This window comes from Oncorhynchus mykiss, chromosome 3, assembly GCF_013265735.2.
Source record: "Oncorhynchus mykiss isolate Arlee chromosome 3, USDA_OmykA_1.1, whole genome shotgun sequence".
Classification (NCBI taxonomy): Eukaryota; Metazoa; Chordata; class Actinopteri; order Salmoniformes; family Salmonidae; genus Oncorhynchus; species Oncorhynchus mykiss.
The window spans coordinates 27,552,089-27,565,752 of NC_048567.1; the positions used below are offsets into that span (position 1 = coordinate 27,552,089).

Consider the following 13,664-nt stretch of genomic DNA (forward strand, 5'->3'; position numbering starts at 1 on the left):
CGAAAGGTTGCAAGTTCAAATCCCTGAGCTGACCAGGTACAAATCTGTCGTTCTGCCCCTGAACAGGGAGTTAACCCACTGTTCCTAGGCCGTCATTGAAAATAAGAATTTGTTCTTAACTGACTTGCCTAGTTAAATAAAGGTAAAAAAATAAAATCATTAAATGGACCCATTTCTTCTGGTGGTGTCAGTGGTGTTTTTCTTAGCACTGATGGAAACGAAGAGGAGACTTACAACCATGTAGGTTATATCTGTGCAGTGAGTGAATACCTCTAAAACGGATTCTTTCTTTCCTCCCTTCCCTGTGGTAATCACTGATCAGTACAAGAGTGGATACGTGAAAACATGCGTTCCCCATTGCTTCAATCAATGTGTCAGATCAGTGATTTCCTCATGGAAAGAAGTACGAATACATTTGAAGGGTATTTGAATAGGTCCATTGACTGTCCTGTGCGTGAGACACCCTCTAGGGTTTATACTACCTGTGGCGTTGGAAGCCATAGTAGATCCCCAGAAAAACCACCACCAAAACCACAGCAAGGGTTACACACACCATGAGCAGCACTGGCTCGTCTGGGTCAGGAGGGCTGGGTGGAGCCACTGTGTGATAAAGACTAGACACACACACCAGTAAGTAATTTAATCACAACAAAAATGCTGATTTTACACATCCATTCCTGTTGCCTTGTTTTGTACGCTAATTTATTGCCCTAATGTGAAGCATAAACAATTAAAATTTGCTGCAGCAAACACAGTAAATCATGGAAGGAGAGGAAAACAACCACGTTCAATGTACATGCAAATTTCATTCTGGAAAGGAGCAGTATCAGCATGTACAGTCGGCAATGGAGTCTTCCTACGTGACATATTCCTATAATTTTTGGAATAACAGACAGTCATTTAGCTTTGGAGGATAACTATAATAGGATTTCTACCATTCCTCAACAGTACAAAGTCCTTCTACCTTAGCAATTGTGGAGCAGGGCTGTATTTGATGTACTCACAAGTGGGAGCTGTGCTGAGGGACTGATCGAGCAGCAAGCCAGGAACTCCTAATTCCTCCATAACAAGCTGAGGAAACAGACATACATTTCACTAATGTGGAAAATCAACAACTCCCTAAGGGAGTCTGCATACTCGGCAAAAGAAGAACAGTATTTTATTAAATTGAACGAGTCTTACTCACCGAGTGTCAGCACATACAAAACAGGATTGAAAAGGTCAACTCGTGTCTCTAAAGGACTTTCTCCTGTTCTTAGTCCCGAATGCAGAGGTCAACATATCTTCCTCATTGTTATTGCTCTAAAATACGGCTTGAGATTCAGTAGGCTTATTCCCTCTATCAACCATGACTCGTCCAATAGATTCTGCCATGGAATCATGTGCCCAAATTTACACCTATTTACAGTAATAGGTTTCACAGGAAGGAAAATCTCTGCTGTGGTGCAAAATTGCAGTATTCGTCTGGCAACTCTGGTGCTGGTAATTTTACAGCGCAGATTCTTCAACTTAAAAACTGTTTAGTAAATACAATATTCTGGGAATATTTGTAACAGCTGAAGATTGTCAGAATGCCTGGAGGCCAAGATGATCTCAAAATCAATTAAGATTATACCAGTAGGCAGTTAAGATTATACCAGTAGGCAGTTAAGATTATACCAGTAGGCAGTTAAGATTATACCAGTAGGCAGTTAAGATTATACCAGTAGGCAGTTAAGATTATACCAGTAGGCAGTTAAGATTATACCAGTAGGCAGTTAAGATTATACCAGTAGGCAGTTAAAATTATACCAGTAGGCAGTTAAGATTATACCAGTAGGTAGTTAAGATTATACCAGTAGGTAACATTATATCAAAATTAATGTCATATAATACACTGACATACAGTATTTTCCTGTAAATAAACTCCTCCCAATGATCGACATTCACAAGACACCACGTGGGGCAATCAAAACACTTTATTATTGTCAATAAAACATACTGGTCAAGAAAAAAGCATGTTCAATGGAGACCCCTAATCTTTAAAAACCTCAAGTCAAGTAAAGGAACTGGATGGGGAAGAGAGGGGGCTTCCAATCTAGAAACAACCCCTAGCCCAGGGTTCCCCAACTGGTCCTCAACTGGTGGCCCTCTATTCTGTACTCTCATGGAACATTTATTTTAATATAAAACAGCCTCCCTGAGTCACAAAGACACATATCGCAATGGCAGTGCCAACATATTTACCACGTAACAGAAAAACAAAAACATGAAATGCACATTTTGTTCTAAAGAAAACTAAGATTCCTTCCAAAAGAGATCACTTGTAATGTGCCAATCCCCCACACAAAAGAACATTGTAGTCCCAGAGCAAATTGTTTTGCTTTGCTTAGTCGGGGAAAATGTTGCAGCTCAGCAGCTTCTTTGTGCTGACCTCCTCCACGCATGGCCGCTATTATTTTCCGAGCCATTTAAACCGCATAAAAGCGCTTAATTAATAAGCGGCCCATCCATTTGTGGGGTCTCCTTCATAGTTAGTTGCGCATTGCTTCCGAAGCCCAGGCGCCGAAGCGAATCCCCTTAATTGAGTGGTGTCAAGAGAAGCATCTGTAAACAGAAAGTCGCCACGTAAATACTTCCATGGAAATATTAAATAAAGCAAGTCGCAGAGGGGTTTTTATTTCCTTCAGAATTTTCACACAGTAGTTCCCAGGGGCCAAGTCCATTCAATCAATTGGAATCCGTCCAGCAAGGGTTCTCTTTTCCTGTCCTTGTTACTGTTTATTCTAGTCACAAGGAGCAACAAACACACACAGACATGAATGGAAACAAGTCCTCGTTGTTGTGGCAGTGCCTCCTTCTCTCTCTGAACACGCTGAATGGGAGAGGCCACGTACACACGGCCTGGAGATTCCCGTCATCAATAAGGCCTTTTTCTCATTCCTACTATTTGGTTGTATGGAGCTTCAGAAAGGACACATAAGTGTGTGTTTTCCAGTGACTCATTGTCGGTACTGTTGAAAATCAACAGATAGCATACACTTGACAGGCAGGGGGAGTCGACTGCGGGAAGTGTGTGTGATAGAGTGTGAGTGGGTGTGTGTGTGTGTGTGTGCACGTGCACACGTGTGTTTTTGCTTGGTCTCCATTGCTTTAGAGTAGGGCTCCCATAGTCATCCATGCTTGTGTTTCTCCTCTTGTCAGTTGCTGGTGTGTGTGTGTGTGTCCGTTGGCATCACTCAATGTCTCGGCCTCCCTTGGTGGGTCTGCTGTCGGAGAGAAAGAACAAGACCTTAATTATATACAAGTCGTGTTCAACATAGCCACTGACACACTGGTACGGTAGAGACAGACAAACACCCAGCTAAACTACCCTGGCTGTATCCCTGCCAAATACTCTTGTCATTACTCCAGCAGAAAGATACCAGTCGCTCAACAGGAAGTGCAGGCCCCGCTATAAAAGCTGCTTGGCAAGCTTCCCTGTGACTCGGGTTGCAAAGGGAGGGTATATAACTGGAAGCTTTTGAAGTTTCAACGATGTTATGTAATTTATCACAAGACATCTAGAGGCTCTTTTGGGTACTTCACATTTTCACAGGTGTCTAATTATCTCTGTCCCTCTGCGTGGCCTCATCACGTGTCAAATATTTAAAATAAGATATTTTTTTAATTTTTTTATCTAAATAAATTACAAAGCTGTAAAACGTTATCCTAAATATAAACCATCAACTTAGTGACTTAGTGAATACCACTGTTATGAAATATCCTTTATATATTTATTTGACCGTGTCAATATGTTCTTGTTGTTAATGTGTTGGCGCCAAACTGGTGAAAATAAAGTCAATAGTTGGAAGAGTTGCAGAGTTCATTTTAAATAATGCCATAGTCTATTAGGTGCTTTTCTCACGAATTAGGCCATTTTCTCTTGTACCATGTGGTCTATTTACTAGAAACTCATGGGCAATATGGACACAGATATAAAAAAATAAATACATATTTTTAAAGTTATTCATGTATAAATAACCAAAGTTACCATAGAAAGGCCTGTTAATTACCAAAATCACAGATTACAGTAACTTGAGTAAATTGCCAGTTGTTTTGCAACTCTACCCGTGACACACATATTCTAGACATATTATAGGGGCGGCAGGTAGCCTAGTAGTTGGGCCAGTAACCGTAAAGGTTGCTGGATCGAATCCCCGAGCTGACACGGTCAAAATTTGTAATTCTGACCCTGAACTAAACTACCACTGTTCCCCGGTAGGCCGTCACTGTAAATAACAATTTAATCTTAACTGACTTGCATAGTTAAATAAATAAAGTTAATAGGGTTCCATTTGGGATGCGGACTAAATGAGAATGAGATGTGGGGAAACCTAAGAGACTAAGTAGACAGAGAATGACATAATGAGACAGACATAATGATCACATGTCTGAGACAGAGAGCCGTGTGGCGATTAATGAATCATGAAATGGCTAATCAACATATATCAAACATATGGGAACGGTTGGCTCTGATATCAAGCACTACTTTGGTGTCTACTTACCTGGCGTGGGTGGGCAGGATTCCTGTGGGCATGTTGAGTACCTTGGCCGTGCCTGTGTGTGTTATCAGCGTGCACGTGGTGGCCATTTCCTGAGTGCAGGTTGGCCGGCATGGTAGCGTCGGGATGTCTGTGGGGCGGGTGGGCGTTGGGGTGTCTCTGTGTGGTGTGTACGTTGACTGGGGGCCTGAGAGGGCCATCGGGGCCCCGGTTTGGAGACTGGTGCTGGGTGCGTTCTCTGGGAATAGTCTGAAACTGAGCCAGAGGGATCACGGGAGGGGGCGTGGGGGGCCGCTGGCGCCCAGGGTTAGGGCCTCGAGCTTGGGTGTTGAGCAGGGCGGCCTGTGTCTGTTGGTTACGGTTGTGAAAAGGGTTAGGGGTTGTCAGTGTGTGCATCTCCAGGGCCGTCTGAGTGAGGCTACTGGGGTTCTGTGTAACAGGCTGTGATATTGCACCCCAACCTTGTGTTGCTGTCTGTCTCCGGTCTTGTGTGGGCTGCGGTATCATATGTGTGTTTCCCCTACCATACTGAATCCCGATTTGTGTCTGTGGGATGTGATTTGGATTTGTTAGAGCTTGAGTGTTGAGTGTGGTGCCTCGGGGCATGTTGGTTATTAGTCCCTGTGGAGCGCCTGGTCCCTGTTGTTGCGGCTGGGGGTTGTGGTGGCTATGTGAGGCATTTTGTTGCCTGGGGCCAGTCTGGCTTTGAGAAGCGGTCTGAGCTGTGATCTGGGACTGAGCTCTGACATCCTGCCGGGCTCTCTGCCTTGGTGTATCGCGTACATGAGAACTGATATGCGACTGTGTGTGGCTTGGAGCCCCAGGCTGATTGTTCGTCCCATGAGTGTGGGGGAGGTTCTGGGTCTGTCTGCCCGCCGTCGGTGCAGCCTTCCTGGGTGTAGATCGGCTCTGTGGGGGGTTCTGGGTCTGTGCTCCTGGCCCACTCCTTCGGGTGTGTGGTTGAAATCGTCTAGCCTGGGACGGAGACTCTGTGCTATCAGAGGTGTAGCTGCTGTCGGGGGAAGCCTGTACCCTTCTGGGGGAGTTGTTGGGGTACGCCGGGGTGCCCCTCAGACGGTCCCAAGGCATTTGTTGGTGGTGTGAGCTGGCACTTGGTGTGGCATGACTGGCATCCCGTGGCACAGAACTGGCCGTTGCTGGGTCGGAGTGTCTAGCCTGGTCCCTCTGGCAGGCCTGTGTGTTGGCGTTTCGCTGGAGAGTGTGACTTCGACCACCGTGTGTGTAACCAGTAGGAACAGGACCAGTAGAGACTTGAGGACCAGTGTCTAAGTTACTGTGGTCAACCTGTGAAGGACCACCAGGATATGACAAGCCAAGTTGCATCCTGGGATTGGAGTATGACTGTCCAGTCTGTGTGACCGTTTGTGGGTTGTTATTTTGAACTTGAGGAGCACTAGCACTGTTGGCTACATTGATGGCACTCCACTGCATTGTACTGTCCTGTGGGCTTGTAAATTGTTGCTGTGACTGTTGGTTGGGATGTTGACCATTAGTTGGATAGGAATTGAGATTGACGTGAACCGTGGGTAGCTGTGCGTTGCTATTTTGCTGGTTGTGTGGCAGTGTGTTAAGGTTAACACCGACCTGAGTAGAACCCGCTTGTATGAGAATGTTTGGATTGTTCGGGTGGTTTTGAGTCATCTGTGGGAGGGTGTCGAGTGTGTTGGCATTCTGAGGTGCAGCAGTGCGTGTGAAAGTGTTGTGGTCCTGCGTGGTGGCATTTCGTGGAAATGAATTGGCATTCTGATGTTGAGTATTGTGTGGGAACCCATTGCTGTTGGCATGGCCATTGTGTTGAAGTGTGTTAGTGTCGCGTGGCGGTGTGTGTGTGTTTTCGCGGCCATCGGGTGGGACAGAGTGCTGGCCACCTAAAGTCCGGGTACCAGGTGGAGGGGGCTCTGGAGGCTGAAAAGGAGAGAGAAAGAGAAGAGCAAGAAAGAAATGGATTAATTTATGAAATAAAGTGCTTTCAGAATGATAATATTTTGGGGAAAAGATGAGTGTCTTACTGTAAGCATGAGGTCTGGGTGTCCCTTTTGTCCTGTGGCCTCCGGTCTTCGGTCAACTGTGATAAGCAACATTGTCACATACAGTATTCAAACATAGAAACATATGTTTACATGAGCATCTGTACCACACACAACTGGAATCTTATACACAGGTCAACGTGAATGTTTAGACAGACAGACAGACAGACAGACAGACAGACAGACAGACAGACAGACAGACAGACAGACTCTCACTCACCTCTCCTCCAGCGCACCAGGAGTACGATGGCCATGATGATTAAGATCAGAGCGACCACACAGCCTATCACTATGCCAGCCACTGCCCCTGCACTGAGGCATGTGCCTGAGACAGAGGGGAACAGGGAAGGAAGGTGGGGGGGGGGGAGACAGGGACAGAAAGAGTGGGAGGGAGGTGGAGACAGAAATTAATAATGATAATGTGTCACGGACACGGAGCCCAGACAGACAAATAGACGAGGTTTCAGAAAGAGAATGATGAAGTGATGGCAGGGGAAGAGAGGTGAGAGAGAACGAGTGGTGGAAATAAAGGGAAGAACAGTGAAGACAGCTGAAAGTCATAGAAAAAGAGTTTGATTCCCATTGCGAGAGCATTTGGTTGAATCAATCTTTCGCTGATGAGCTAGGCTGTGCCAAAATGTTCCCCTCTCTTCACTCAAAGATGGATGCCGCTGCGCCGTCCAAAACGAAACAGTCACCAGAATGAGTCACGGCAGTGGTCAAGGCCAGTGTTCGTCCCACATAACTCACCCACGATGGCCAGGCCCGTCGCCTGCTCCGACGTGGCGCCCGTGATGGCGTTGCTAGCCACGCACTTGTATTGGCCGCTCTGGTTGGTGGAGAAGGTCTGGAGGCTGAACACGCCACTGTCTGGTTGTCCAGACGCCACGGGTTCATTGTTGTATTGCCAGGAGAAAGTGGCAGGGGGCAGGGAGTCGGACACGCAAGTGAGACGGATCGTCTGGCCTAGCACTGCATCCGCTCCTCCCACACAGTCTACCGGAGAATCATTGCTCAGCACGGGGGTGTCGGGACCATCTGGAGGTGGAGGGGAGGAGGGGGGGGGGGGGGGGGGGGGGAGGAACATCAACAGACAGACTCAAAGACAAAGCATGTGGCTCACAGACTATCACAGTAAAGTTTCACCTCAAAATGAATGGGGACAATATTACGGGGGTTGGGTATGACTAGTAGCTTCGCGAGTTGCATGATACCGGAAGCTCATGCGGGATCAGTCAGCTCACGAGGCTTTATGAGTAGTGATATTATTGCTAATGAGAATTAGCCCTGTAGCCTATTTAGTAATGCACTTATGTGGCTAACTGGTAGTGACATTACTTGGTGTAATGTAGTTGAACAACTAGCTCAAATCATTAGCATTTTTTTGACTGCTGGGTCATGTACATTAGGCACCAAACAGAAGAAAACAGACTAAAACAAGGAAAGACTACTCTGACGTCTCAAAAGTGTCCTAATTAACAGAACCCTGGACACTAGATTGTTACTCACAGTCAGAGCCGGACCACTGCATCTGGGGCCACAGTTTTCCCTGCAATTCTACACTTTTTTGCCATGGGGCAGAGAGAAAATTGTGCAGTCTTATAGCTAACCTCATGCTACTCTGTGACCACAGAGAGTCGGGACACCCGTTTAACGTCCCATCCGAAAGACGGCACCCTACACAGGGCAATGTCCCCAATCACTGCCCCGGGGCATTGAGCTATTATTATACTGAACAAAAATGTAAACGCAACATGTAAAATGTTGGTCCCATGTTTCATTAGCTGAAATAAATAAAAGTACATTTCCCATTTGCACAAAAAAACATATTTCTCTAAAATGTTGAGCACAAATTGATTACATCCCTGTTAGTGAACATGTCTCCTTTGCCAAAATAATCCCTTCACCCAACAGGTGTGGAATATCAAGAAGCTGATCGTTACACAGGTACACTTTCTGCTGGAGACAATAAAAGGCCACTGTAAAACATGCAGTTTTGTCACACAACACAATTCCATAGATGTCTCAAGTTTTGAGGGAGCATGCAATTGGCATGCAGACTGCAGGAATGTCCACCAGAGCTGTTGCCAGAGAATTTGAGGTTCATTTCTCTACCATAAGCCGCTTCCAATGTCATTTTAGGGAATTTGGCAGTACGTTCAACTGGCCTCACAACCGCAGACCACGTGTAACCACGGCAGCCCAGGACCTCCACATCCGGCTACTTCACCTGTGGGATCGTCTGACACCAGCCACCCAGACAGCTGATGAAACTGAGGAGTATTTCTGTCTGTAATAATGACCTTTTGTGGGGAAAAATGAATTCTGATTGGCTGGGCCTGACTCTCCAGTGGGTGGGCCTATGCCCTCTCAGGCCCACACATGGCTGCACCCGTGCCCAGTCATGTGAAAACCATAGATTAGGGCCTAATGAATTAATTTCAATTGACTGATTTCCTTATATGAACTGTAACTCAGTAAAATTGTTGAAATTGTTGCAGGTTGCTTTTACATTTTTGTTCAGTATATTTATTTTTACCAGAGGAAAGAGTGCCTCCTACTGGCACTCCAACACCACTTCCAGCCACATCTGATCTCCAATCCAGGGACTGACCAGGACCGACCGTTCTTAGCTTCAGAGGCAATCCAGCAGTGCGGTGAGGTTTAGAGAAAATTGTGCCGTTATATAGCTAATCTCATGCTATTCTACACACTTTGCCATTATGAGGCTGAGAGAAAATATTGCAGTTTTAAAGCTAATTTATGGTTAATTACAATCCTACACATTTTGCCATGACTTATCAAGTGTTCATATGCCATCTAATCACCCCTGGATTACCCCTGCATGCCAAGTCTGGAATCCGACCCTGTTCACTGGCCCTGCTCACTGTGTGGCTTATGTTATCAGCATTAGCAGCTGGGCCTGCAATGACTCACAGTAAACTGTGAGGGTCTTTGAGGCGGTCTGAGCACTGACAAGGTTAGCGACGGTGCAGGAGTAGACCCCGGCATCTTCTCTCCTGGCTGGGTTGATCACCAGGTCGCCCCCTTTGATAGTGACCCTGGAGTTCGAGGTGAGAACAGAGCCCCCTTTACCCCACATCACACTGGTCTCTGTCCCCTTGGTCCAGGTACAGCGCACAGACACATTGCCCCCCTCCAGAGCCACTGACGGCACAAACATAGTCACGCCATCCACTGCATCTAGGGTGGGGAGAGAAGATAAGCAAGGGAGATTATAGACTGGTCCCAAATCGGTTAGTGTTGTCTTCATAACTCCTATGGTCATTGACTACTCTTATGGTCATGCCAACTCCTATGGTAATTGTTACCTCCTATAGTCATTATCATGCCACAAACTATTATTGGACCAGGCTAGTGAATACTGGAGTAGTAGACTGATTTGGAGATACACACAGGGAGAGCTTTTGAATGAGCCATTATCGGGCTTTCACAGTGTGACCACAGACAGAGGGGGATTCAATTCAAGCTTCAAAATATGCTGAGAAATAGAGGGACACTTAGTGTTTTCTGCCTAAACTCATTTTGTTTAATGAAAATAATGGAGGGCTGGGAGAAGAAGCAACATCCAGACATGGGAGCAGATGGTAAATAAAGGGGCAGATGGCAAAAGTGGCTTTCAAGATGCCAATAAGCGCTAGGCCTGGACTGAGAATATAAAGATAGAAGGGCTATCTGTGGCTAAAAATAACAGTAATAACAAACACTAACAGGTCTGGGCAAACAAGTGGCTATAATCACATTACACTTCATGCTCGATTTTCCACCACTGCTATTCACTTCTGTAATTCTCCCTCCCATCCTCCTCCTTTCTCTCCCCCACTACATCCCTCCTTCCTTTCCTCCCTCCTTCCCATCCTTCTCCTTTCTCTCCCCCACTACATCCCTCCTTCCTTTCCTCCCTCCTTTCCTCCCTCCCTCCCATCCTCCTCCTTTCCTCCCTCCCTCCCATCCTCCTCCTTTCTCTCCCCCACTACATCCCTCCTTCCTTTCCTCCCTCCCTCCTTTCCTCCCTCCTTACCGAATACCCTGAGCTGTATGGACCTTGAGTTTTGGGCCAGGCCCGTGGTGGGCGAGGGGTCCACCTGCACTGTGTAGTTCCCCGCGTCTCCCAGCTGGGCACTGCTGATACGGAGCTGGGTGGCTGTGATGGTGACCCTGCCCTGGTACTGGGCCACAGTGTTGAGCACCGCACTGCCCCCCACCCACAGCCCCAGGGGGGTCACCCCACCTGGGTACCCCCATGTGATGGAAAACACCTGGGACACTGTGACCACCGTGAAGACCGCATCGGTGCCAGTCTGCACCAGGACTGGATCTGACTTAAACTGGATTGAGACCAGGTCCTGGGAGAGAGTGACAGATATGATGACTGGAATGTAGGAAAGGGGGGAGAAGAAAAGAATACAATGACTATCACTTATTTACCTGCTTAATTTCTTACAGTGATTATAACAAGTTATAACACTAGTATGAGAGTGTTTGAGGGGTATAGTTGGGGGAATTTAATTACTTTGTAAGCATATAAAAGGCCCCAAAAATCTTCAGCAGATGAATTATACTAAATCAAATCAATATGCTCAGTCATGGTGGATTGACTTTACAAGGTGTGCATGAGAAGGACAAAAATTGAGATGAATTGCAGCGAGGTTCCCTCATTGATCATTTGCAGTAAAACAGCAGCACACTTTTAAAGTAGAGGTGGATACTGGATAGAGAAAGTATGACTCAGAGGGTGTGTCCCAAATAGCACCCTGTTCCCTTTATAGTGCCCTACATAGGGTTCCGATCAAGGCCCATAGGGCTCTGGTCAAAAGTAGTGCACTGTGTGGTGGAATAGGGTGCCATTTGGGAAACAGTCATGGAAGAGCTGATAAGCCTTTGGACATTGTGTGGTAAAATATCACACACCCAGATAAAGGTTGTTAAGCCAAAACTTTGGTTGAATAAATTCACAAGGAGAGATGAGTGTGTGACTTTATTTTTCATTTATGCGATAGAACACAAAGACTAAGAATGCAGCCGAGCTGGGGAGGAGTCATTGTTTCTGTCACCTTGGAATTTCCCAAAAATGTAGAGCTACCAGTCCAACCTCTCCCACATTTTAAAAACACACACGTCAGCATTCTTTCCACAGGCACACCCTTTTGGTCAGCTTTAGGTTAGGTTACTCAGTTAAGTCAACATTGAAGCCCCTGTCAGAAAATCTAGGGAGGAGAGATGCCTTACCTGCCAATGACAGAACTACAGGAAGCAGGTGTAAGTTCATCACATAGTCAGGAAAGCCTGTGGAGGATTTTTGACTCAGACTCAAATCACAACTAAATTGAAGTGAATGAAATGTGTCTGTTTAAGACTAATTAAAACGCAGAAAGAAAGAAACCCAGGCTGTGTTCTTCTGAAATCACAAAGAGGACATGCTAGTAGCTTAGCGTGCTAGCATTCTAAACCTGACAGAGTACATAGGATGAAGATTGTGAATAAACTCACTTTCACTTAATTCAAAACATGTCTTGAAAGATTTTCAATGTCAATACTTACGACAGACTTTTCTCTTTTCTCTCATGTTTCATTTGTAAAAGCCATAAGCAGACTTTTGGCAAAACCAGTTTGTTTAAGTGTGAAAGGTTTCACTTACTGTTTTCTCCACGCTCACCTGTCTCCGCCGGTGTATTCATTAGGCCACACCTTAGTAAAACCTCTTGCAATGGAAAATGTTGCGCACTAAAAATAAGAGTTTCTTATAGGACGAATTCAGATAGGTCCATCTCTGTTTCACCCCTTTTCTTCTGTTTGGTTCCTAGTGAATACACCCTTGTCTTGCAGACACACCTGTCCTCTTAAAGGGATCGTTCACCTCAATTACTTGAAAGCAGCATTGTGAGCCTATGGGCCAAGAGAGCACGCAATCCACACTGGGTTTGTTTATTAAGGCACACCAGCTACAAACATCAGTAGCTGATGACAATTGAAGTGAACAAACACCAGTTAGTTTCCATTCAAAATCACAACCATATCCTGCTGTCCTTTCTCAGTTAACACTTGTGGGAATAGTTGTGGCAAAACCTTAAAAAAAAGTATAATTCAAGAGCAAGTTTTACCTGTGCTGAATACTTTACACATGCTCCACTTATAAATGTGGGGAGCTGAATTTCTTTTGAGGTGATTGGATTGTGAAAATATGAATGTGCTAGTGCTGCCCTATAGCAGAGACAGGGAATGATCAAACTCGCAAACGCATATTGTAGCCTTGTAACGTAGGCCGTGTGAAAATTGTATTTAACTATTAAAGCTCAAAATTAAAAAATCAAATTAAAACAGACATTGTATAAAAAGCTTAAGTTCTATCAATCCTAGCTATTTAAAAACATCCAGAGAAATCAGCTCCCAATAAAGTGAACTAAAGTACAAAGGGCATTTTTTTTCCTTCGTTTTTTTCTGTTACTTGGTGGAACTAGGCTATACAGTAATGTTGACCTATGGTCAACATGCATTGTAGTTCCTTGAGAAAGATGCATTCATTAACAACAACCGTAAGTGAGAGCTCGAAGAGGAAAGTAGGCGACAGTGTAAGGAGCATGCACATGTACGCATCCCAATGAAGACAACGCAAGGGCGTAACACAAAGCATTGTTATGTTTATAGGTGCATCAGTCAATTTAACACAGCAAAGTGACACGGTATCCTTCCCGAATAAATTAAAGAATGGAGCTCTTGATTGGGCCTAGTAGCCAAGTCTTACTTATTGTTTCTGTGCATTCTTTCTGCACCAATCTACTGGTAGTAGATCACTTCAGGCCCGTGGACACAGAGGTCCAGACCACTATAACTTATTTCTGTTTTTTTCTAAAAACCAGTTATCTAAACTTCTAGTAATCATGTCGAAAATCACCAATCGGGCATGCAGGGCCACGTGCCCAGAGGCCCTGACCTCCAGCGGGCCCCCATTGATTTTGCTAGTCACTCTCACTCCGATATCATATTAAAAGTCAGCAAAATGTGTTGAATTTCTGAAAACGTTATTTTAAAACGGCAAAAAATGCCTCCCCAGCCCATGGCAAATGTGTTGAAG

At 45.4% G+C, this 13,664-nt stretch overlaps 1 protein-coding gene across 3 annotated transcripts; it reads right to left on the reverse strand.

Annotated features, from left to right (window-relative positions):
- Positions 1-1,940: 1,940 nt before the first annotated feature.
- LOC110516872 (mucin-5AC) lies at positions 1,941-12,368 on the reverse strand. Of its 3 annotated transcripts, none has more exons than XM_036973731.1 (9): positions 12,231-12,368; positions 11,822-11,878; positions 10,614-10,964; positions 9,509-9,775; positions 7,322-7,609; positions 6,792-6,896; positions 6,554-6,609; positions 4,527-6,449; positions 1,941-3,245 (listed from the first exon to the last, which is right to left on the reverse strand). In XM_036973731.1, the coding sequence occupies exons 1-9, from the start codon at positions 12,268-12,270 to the stop codon at positions 3,219-3,221; spliced, it is 3,114 nt and encodes a 1,037-aa protein (XP_036829626.1). In that variant the 5' UTR covers positions 12,271-12,368; the 3' UTR covers positions 1,941-3,218. The 3 variants fall into 3 exon arrangements, with proteins under 3 accessions (XP_036829626.1, XP_036829625.1, XP_036829627.1); XM_036973730.1 differs by having other exon boundaries at positions 1,941-3,248; positions 12,231-12,366; XM_036973732.1 differs by lacking the exons at positions 9,509-9,775; positions 10,614-10,964; positions 11,822-11,878; positions 12,231-12,368 and adding an exon at positions 8,081-8,251 and having other exon boundaries at positions 1,941-3,248; positions 4,568-6,449.
- Positions 12,369-13,664: the final 1,296 nt, after the last annotated feature.